Genomic DNA, 9,312 nt, shown 5'->3' on the forward strand with positions numbered 1-9,312 from the left:
AGCGAGATTGGGCTCGAGGTGACAATTGGTCGCCGAACGTAGCCACGATCACGGGATGGACGTTTTGCCTAACGGAGGTCTGGAGTGGTTGTATGGTTTTTCCGAGAAATGTGGTTGTGGCGGCATGCGGCCTCGGGAGCGGGCCTAGCCACGTGTGATGTTGCCTCGGAGGTGCCGATACAATGAGACATACATTGTATTAATAATCAAACTCCAGGCAGAAACTGCCTAGCAACGGCGTTTGGAACTTTCTCGATGCTTCCAACGAGTGTGTATCAAACTTCAGCCAGAAACTGCCTAGCAACGGCGTTTGAAATCTTCTCGATGTTTCCAAACGGGTATAGAAAACAAATGCAATCGTACAGCGAGAAAAATCTCCACGAGGCTAGCATTTGTGCGATAGCATTTTCAACAATCGTATTTTTGCGCCTAAGATTAGTTTACGCTTAGTAAAGAGTTATCCCGTTGACCGTGGATTCGGTTGAACCCAAAAAAACATTGTTAATAGCGTCCATTAAACTTATTATTCGTAAAACATACTATTCATTAAACTTACTATTCGTTAAACTTATTATTCATTAGACTTATTATTTGTTAAAATTATTATTCGTTAAACTCTAATATTCGTTAAACTTTGTAGTAGTCTCGTATATACGTGTAAATATAATCTTGGCTTTGTAAAACAATGGCTAATTCACGTGAAGAGTTGTTACGGGCCCAAAATTCTAACCATAACCCGACATATATGTCGGAGTCAGGTTGGAATTTTGGGGGCGTTCAATGAACCTTTACTTACTTTACCATCGCGGGTATAGCTAATGTTTATTGGTACAAATGTGGACACTTGTGACTCTGGTCTGAGACTCGATAATGCATCCGCGGTCAACGGGTTGGTAGGCTTGTTTCTTCGTCCAAGTCTAAGTTGTAATGGTTATCCAGCAAGACGTTAGTTAACTCGTACAAGAGCGCGTCCCGCGAAAAAGTGACGCGAAAGGTGAAGAGCGTCACGGTGACGCTGTCCAGGAAAACTATGATGGGTGTGTCTAAGAGCACGACATTCTCGGATTCGTGGAGAGATGTCTTCATTTGAAAAGTGAGGGAAATTGACGCTGCTGTTAAGTGGTGAATTTGGGGCAAAGACTGCTTATCCGTTCGAAGAACCTTAGTTAACAAAGTCCTAAGGTTTATAGCGGGTCCTCAGGCTAGTTAAACTTATGCTGTGCAGATGCATCGACATCTGGTAATCATTTTGCCCGAGGGAACCGTTGGAACCTTTTTTTTACTGTCGAGTACCTCTACGGGTATTTCTTTTAATGAGGGCTATGTTATCACTCCATACTTTTGTTAGACGGAGCGTTCCTCCCGTTGACCGCGGCTACGTTCGGCAACTGATTGTCGCCTTGAGTCCAAGTTCATTGTCACTAATCTCAAATAAATACAATTGGGTAAAATAACGGCAAATTTTTTAATTACAATTTTTATGGATTTTCCCGAAGTTTCGGAGGGGAGGCCCCGGTGTCCTCTCATCACCGACTTATATATAAGGTTTCGTAGGCTGAGCAGCCTTTATAGTTGGCAGGATGGTCACCTTAACAGTGGATGCACTTCGCTGGGTTTTCCGGTGATTTAGTGCACTGGTCGGTGGAGTGTGTACCTGCACATTTAACGCAGCGGAGGGTATGATTGCAGTATTTCTGTGTGTGACCTTACCTTTGGCACCTTTTACATTGCACTATCTCTTCTTTGACAAGCGGTGGTTCGAATTTTACTATTGAGTTCATTAGACGACTGATGTTGTATATTTCCTTATTGTTAGGCTTTTGTTTTATGTCAATAAATAATAAAGATAACGGGTCTCTCGAGATTCTATGCCTTATGTTACTAACGTTGATTACTTCGTGGCCGTGTTTTAAGAATTCGAATTTCAGTTCATCTATGTTTGCTGAGTGGTGAATGTTGCGTAGAACCACTCGGAAAGGTCTTTCGTGTTTAAGTTGGTATGTGTGGAAGTTGGCATTCATGGTCTTCAGCAGTTTTGTGAGTCTTCTATATGCGTCAGGGTTTGTCGGCAGGATTTTTACTTTGTTGTTGTTTGTTTTTAAGTCGTAGTCCTCTTTGCAGATATCTCTCTCTATGGACTTAATCATCGTTTGCATGTCGATGACATCATCAACAAATATTGGTGGGGGGGGGGGGGAATTGTTTGGGTGTGTTGGTATGTTCGTGGGTCTGCAATATCCACGGAGTCGTTTGTGGATTCCAATATTGCGTATCTGTTATATATGGTTACTTGGTTTGTTGACTGTTCGTTCTGGCTGGCGTTTGTGTTTATTTTTGATGCTTCTATTTTTCGCTTTTTAGAATTTTGGCGTCATTAGTACGGGGGGATCTGTTGCACTTTTTCCACAGAGGAGGTAGCGCTGAGCAATTGTGGATTTGCTCAGGAGAGCCTGGTCGCGATTGCTGGGCCATTATCGAGCTAGTCAATTCAAAATGTATAACTAGTCGTGAGGCTATGAGGCTAGTATTCGGGTTGGGGTTAGGTGCGTGGGATTTTCTTCTCCCTAAAGGTAGGAAACACTTGGCTGTGTTCACTTTCGACGGATGGGCGACACGATTTGTTTTACGAACTTCACAGAGCACTAGACACACGTCTGCATGCTTCGGCACTCAAAAGCGAACTGACGAAGGACCTAAACTATAAAAATTCCAAGACCCCTGGTGGGCACTTAAGACTATTGAGGGTACGCGCCAAGGATGTGCAGACATGTGGGTGCCATCCTGTCCGCGGTGTATGGTCTGCTCTCTGAGGTGAATTGACGTTACGAGCGCATAGTTGTCACCAAGCAACGAGTTCTGGAAACGTCGATTTCCGTCCGTTATGTCATACACATAAAGAAGGTGGCATACGCGATCATAGGCGCGAAAGGTGGCGTGACCCGAGCGTAGTGGGGGTCGTCTCCCAGAGAAGACAAAGAAATGATCGAAGGGCAACCAGTGCCTTCCGAAGAGTCAAACGTTATACATCGAGAGGTCTGACGATCAATATTAAAGTCGCATAGTCTAACGAATTCATTGAGGGATATCGTAAAATCGGGTCCACTTTCTGTGACATATTTACTGTATTCATTGCTAAACAATCTGTGGTGTGTTCATCATATTATTGTTAAATATTGTCAAATATACTATTTTATCTTAACCTGTTAATACAGTGTTAAATTCATTGAACTACCCCTGTTATCTTAATCGAAACAGGGGAACGACTATTTCGCGGCGTCGATTAGTAGAATCGTAGCGAGAATTTACGCCTCTCGCTGACGCGTTTTCCTCACGACTGTCACGTAAAATAACAAAATAAAAAAAAGAAAACTTTATTTTTTTTCTAACAACAATCCACTTTACAATCCACTTCCGAACTCTAGGCGTGACTTTCTAAGACTGATTCTTATGATTTGACTTTCGATCGGATCCGATTACTTTCTTTTGTCATCCCCCAACATCCCCGCCGTCCATGCATTTGCTAGGCGTCCGCGACCGTTGCCACGTGCTCTTCCTTCTAGAACCTTCGGTAGAGGGACCGTTGGGATGTTGATGGTTCATTAGGCACTTCAGCGATACATCTTTATCTCCATCGTCAGTCCATCGGATTTGAAGTATGCCGGTCGTGACACGATCACGTCTCTCCGCGAGTGGTCGTAACAGATCACTTATATTGCGTTATTTACATACATACACATGAAATAAAACCCTACATCCTATGTATATCTAACTTAAATAGAAACCTATCTACTACTTATTATGTGAAATAATATTTTATCCAGCAGGAATGTGACATCTAGTTTCTATCTCGTTGATTGTATCATATATTCTAACGCCGACTGGTCAAAGAACAACAAGGTTTGTGAGCGAACTTGAGAACCAAAGTCAGCCTTTAAAACTAATGAAGGATTCATAGAAAAGTTTTACTTTAGAACTATTTTATTTTAAAGTATATTTATTTTAAAATAAATATATTTTATAAATAAATTTCTATCATCATTGTTTATTTCTCAGTAGATTTTTCAGTGGTAAATTATTATTATCAACGAACAACTATCTCGTAACTTTAGTTTGGCGAAGGATGATAGAGGTTTCTGTCATTATAATATTGTCATTGCAGTGGAAAAATGTTCATAGTCAGTGAGCAGATGAATTGCTCACAGCTCAGAAATCATTTGCGTATAAATACATGCATTCTTACAAAAATTTTATAAAAAAAATCAAGCAATGTCATAAATGGATATATTTAGAAAGGAAACGAGTGAAAAGGCCAAATGAAAAGGCTGTTGAATCCCTTCTTCATAAAATTGAATTTGTATTCCTCTGGTTTAAACAGAAAAAATAAGGTTCAAATAGTCAGTACACGATACGGTATATTATCCATAGTAAGATCGTTATACTGCACATTTTGGTGATCTGATGTATCCAGTACAACCTGAAATAACCGAAAATACATGTATTTATATTAATTTCTATTTTTTTATACGAAGATACTTTTATACGCACCTTGATAATCGTTGTCGGGCTGTTGACTTAAAGTCTTGTTTCAGAATAAACTTCCTAACTCCCATTTGGTAAATTGCAACATACTTCTCCCAATTCATAGCTCGTAAGTCTAGTTTGACCATATCGCCGTCGTTCAACATTTTCACTTTTCTCACTAAGTCAGAACAGTTATCCCTTTGGAAAGTCCATTCGTGCGTGGTGAAATATTTTACCGATGTGAACAGCTTGTTGCAATTTTTTAAAAGTTTCATCATTCTGAAATATCATTTTTAATTTTTATTATAGATGAAGTCAGATATTATCCCAGAACGATTGTTCCTGTTGTTTGACGATCGATGAAACACTCACATTGGTTTACTACCTCGAAGTCTTAAAAAGATATCTATGACGACCGCAGGCAAAATACGCGGAATTACACACAGAACGTGGTAAATATACCTATTAGCTACAACTGAACATCCTGGGTACCATAGTGTATCGTTTAGTGGCATTTCTATGCTACATTTTACTATAGCATCTATCATCGGACCCCACCTTGTCAATTGAAACACTAACATTATTATTAATTACTAGAATTATACTTAAAGCAAAGTTTATTATCATACGAGTATCTCGGGAAATATTATGGAAATGACAAATATTATATTGTATCGCCATTTTTCTAAACTAATGACATATTGAGATCTTTTCTATTTGTTTGCTCTTCTAATGTCCACGTTACTTAAATAATCTGAAACTTTTGGAATACTCTAACAACCGAACAACATTAGTTGAAAAATACTTGTAAGAAATATTACTTAAAAGGGCATGCGTTACTCGTGCAGTTGTATACTTTAACTTCATGATCACGATGTAGCGTGACATGCCATGCTGTACATATTATCATGTCGACTACGAAATCGACAGGCACTACATCCAATCTGGTCTCTCTGATACCTCGTATCGCTGTTGCACATCCTCTGCCGATTAGCACAATGGTACCTGGTAACATTAAATTGGTTTAGAAATTATTTGTGAATTTTGATTACCAGAAATATAGCGCTAAATAGATTGGTAAGAATTCTCGTAATTGTGAATAGCAACAAATTTGAACTATAATAATGATGATCAAGTGGAGAGCCTCTCATTTATCCTCTCACAAACAAATCGATTAACTCCACTTTTAGGAAATGTAAGGAGTATTGAAAAATTACTGTCGGAAAAGATCTATGAAAATACTTGTTAATGCAGAAATATTCTCTATCCAACCAGGACATGGTTCCTGCAAAGAGGCACCAATTATGCTTGGCCGTACTATCGCAACTGGCAGATCTTTGCACTTGCTTGCTACAATCTGCTCTGCTAAATTCTTACTGAATGCGTATGTGTTTGGATAAGTTTTTAAAATCTCTTTTTCCATTAGGTTTATCGAATTTTTGTCGAATTGGTCGCTCATATCGATCACCTCTGAAGGTTTCAAGCTCGTACTGCAAAGTCGATAATAAGTGAACATATTATTCACGTTATGATTATGAATATAATATTCGTAAATCATGGAACAACGTTTACGTATAACTTATTCTTACGTATAAACTTTTTCCCCAATCTCATGTAGATTAGCATTACTAAAAGCTGTGCTGACGTGGACGAAGCTAATTGGATGCTTTAGTTCGTTCCAAAGTTCGATGATACGATCTGTACCTTTCGTATTCACATTAACAGCCACGTGTAATGGCTCGTTGAATCTCACAGTGGCCGCGGCGTGAAACACTATATTTACTTTCTCTGACAACATATTTCTATCTTCTCGCGAAAGACCTAAATCTGGCAGACTCACATCACCATTTACGGGATAAACCTTGTTCAAAGCTGAAGGGTGTTTTGCTTTGATGTCATTGTAAATCTGAAGACGAAAAATTAGCAACTCAATTCCAGAAAAGAAAGTTAATCAATTTGGCTCCTGACAGCCTTAAATATTGAATGGAACAAGTATATATTTACGAACGGGATCATCTATGAGCTTCTTAAATCGTTGTTCTATCGTTTCGGTAGTTTTTGGACGAATTAGTATAAAAATGGCAGCGATGCGTGGACATATGCGGATCAGTTTTTCCAGGAGACCTTTCCCAACGAAACCGGTTGCTCCTGTCACAAGAATCCCACTACCGGCGTAGAATTCCTCGAGAGAACTCGTCTTATTCAGTTCTTTATTGATTCCATTTTCATTTGTTTCTTTATTGATTGTATCCATGTTTCAGGATCTTCACACTTGCAGTCCCTATATTTGCCATAGATTAACATTCCCAACAATTAGTAAGTGGAAAAATGTTCTAAATGATATAGAAAATTGATTATAGTTGATACCCTTTTGTGCATTACTTTCTAAAGAAGTCTACGGGTAATCTTTACAAAGAGAAACATAATTTAATAATTATGGTTTCGTTTAGCATGAATGAAATAATTAAATAATGATAATAATTGAATCATTTTACTTTATGGTAGATTTTCACCGAAAAAGAAGTATTCAAAGCAATAAATGCAGCTTTTAATTTGGCTGTTCATTAATTTGCATTATTATCCATTGCTCCATGAAACGATACCTTTTTTAATCCTTCGAGTATTAGTTTAAACAATATTTATGTAATTTCCTTTGCCTTTTTCATTTTTTATTTTAGGTGTATGTATGTGAATATTGTAATAGGCAGTGGTCAGTGATTTGTGTGGAAAATGTGTGTGGTTTATGCGAAACAGTATTCGATTATATTTAGTAGCACCTGAAGAATGCTTGTTGCGTATGTGATTTTTCTGTCCCCACCCGTGAACGCGTGCGTGTTTGAAATCTGTATAAACATATTTCATACGTGATTCGTATTCATTATTTATTTATGTGCCGTTATAGATTTCTATGAATAGACGGGTTTAATCTACAATTGATGATTTTTCTTAGAAAACGTCGCGCAGAATAGTTTGCATCTCCGAACGTCATAGTCTTCTTCTTTACGATTCGCACGAGGTAAGCTGTTGCCCATCTATCGTGTGAAAAACAAAGCGCAATTATCTTGTTCTCCATTTTCATCTTAGTTTATCTTCAAGAATGTGCTGTATTTTTATATTATCATGATTGTGCATATTATATTGCATTACGTTCTACGTCTTCTAGTTTTGTAATTAGTTTTCCGCTTGATCTTTACAATACCAAGCCTTGTGTTTCAGAAATTGCTGTTTTATAGAAATTTGATACGTTAAATACTGTACACATATATATGTCGGAGATGAAAGGACACCGAAGCCTTCCCTTTGGAACTTTGGGAAAATCACCTAATATTATAATTCAGATTCTAATCATAGCCGTAATTAAGCAATTGTCGTCATTCAATCCGATTGTATTTGTTCGAGATTTGTGATATCGAGCTTGGGCTCGAGGCGACAGTCAGTCGCCGAACGTAGCCGCGGTCACGGGATGAACGCTTTGTCTAACAAAGGTATGGGGTAATAAGTCTCTTTAAAAAGAAATAGTTGTATTGACACTCGACAGTAAACATTCCAACAGTTTCTGTCCCGTGGCTCGTTACACGCAGATCCTATTCTTCGGGTAAGATGATTACCAAATGTCGACGAATCTCCACAGTACATGTTCAGCTAGCCTGAGGACCCGTTACAAATGTTAAGATTTAGTTAACTAAAATCTTTCAAACAGACAAACTACAGGAAGATAGAGGAAATCTATTTTTTTCGCGAACGACGCTTCCCGAAAGATCTAAATCCGGCAGACTCACATCACCTTTCACAGGATAAACTCTGTTGAAAAGTGCGGTGTTCTTTGCTTTAATACTATCATATATCTGAAAACGAAAATTCCAGAAAAGAAAGTTAATCAATTTGGCTCCTGACTGCCTTAAATATTGAAAGGAACAAGAACATATTTACGAACGGGATCATCTATGAGCTTTTTAAATCGTTGTTCTATCGTTTTGTTAGTTTTTGGACGAATTAGTATAAAAGTGGCAGCGATACGTGGACACATGCAGATCAGTTTTTCCAGGAGACCTTTTCCAACGAAACCGGTTGCTCCAGTCACAAGGATCCCATTACCGGCGTAGAATTCCTCGAGCGAATTCGTCTTATTCAATCCTTCGTGTGTCCCATTTTCATCCTTTTCTCGATTGATTGTATCCATGTTTCAAGATCTTCACACTTTCAGTTCCAATATTTGCCATAAATTGCCATTCCCGACAAACAGTAAGTGGATAAATGTGTTAAATAATATACCATATTGGTTATAGTTGAGATCTCTTTATATATTACCTTCTAAAGAAATCTACGCAATTCAACAATTATAGTTTCGCCTTGCATGAATCGAATAATCGCGTTAAGTCAACGATGCTTCCAGTGTAATGTACAAATATTTTTCTACATGGGAAAGTCGTTCATCAAAAAAAGGAAGAAGTTAGAAGAGCTATGTGACGCAATAAATACAATTTGTCATGTGGCTGTACATTAATTTGTATTATTGCACACTACTCCATAAAACGATATCTTAATTAATATTTCGAGTCCAAGTTTAAACAATCCTTATGTAGATTCATTTGACGTCTTTATTTTTTATTCCATGTGTATGCTTGTGAATATCGCAACATATAGTGATCAGTGATTTGTGTGGAGAATGTGTGTGGTTCATGCGATAAAGTGTCCGCTCACATTTAGTCGCTCCTCGTGAATACTTAATGCATATGCGATTTTGCTGTCACCACCCGTGAACACGTGCATATGTGAAATCTGTATTAACAT

At 38.1% G+C, this 9,312-nt stretch overlaps 1 protein-coding gene across 1 annotated transcript; it reads right to left on the bottom strand.

Annotated features, from left to right (window-relative positions):
* Positions 1 to 4,330: 4,330 nt before the first annotated feature.
* On the bottom strand, positions 4,331 to 6,778 carry LOC117215991 (putative fatty acyl-CoA reductase CG5065). Its single transcript, XM_033462545.1, has 7 exons — positions 6,530 to 6,778; positions 6,111 to 6,427; positions 5,764 to 6,011; positions 5,343 to 5,526; positions 4,894 to 5,079; positions 4,546 to 4,800; positions 4,331 to 4,474 (listed from the first exon to the last, which is right to left on the bottom strand). The coding sequence occupies exons 1-7, from the start codon at positions 6,773 to 6,775 to the stop codon at positions 4,396 to 4,398; spliced, it is 1,515 nt and encodes a 504-aa protein (XP_033318436.1). The 5' UTR covers positions 6,776 to 6,778; the 3' UTR covers positions 4,331 to 4,395.
* Between the last annotated feature and the right edge of the window lie 2,534 nt (positions 6,779 to 9,312).

This window comes from Bombus bifarius, unplaced genomic scaffold, assembly GCF_011952205.1.
Source record: "Bombus bifarius isolate JDL3187 unplaced genomic scaffold, Bbif_JDL3187 scf7180000010001_frag, whole genome shotgun sequence".
Lineage (NCBI taxonomy): Eukaryota > Metazoa > Arthropoda > Insecta > Hymenoptera > Apidae > Bombus > Bombus bifarius.

Coding starts and splice junctions, on each gene's coding strand:
- LOC117215991 (XM_033462545.1), bottom strand. CDS start 6,775: ATGGATACAATCAATAAAGAAACAAATGAAAATGGAATCAATAAAGAA. Junction 6,428..6,529: donor AGAAGCTCATAGATGATCCC/GTTCGTAAATAT, acceptor TTTCGTCTTCAG/ATTTACAATGACATCAAAGC. Junction 5,080..5,342: donor AGTAACGCATGCCCTTTTAA/GTAATATTTCTT, acceptor TCAATTGACAAG/GTGGGGTCCGATGATAGATG.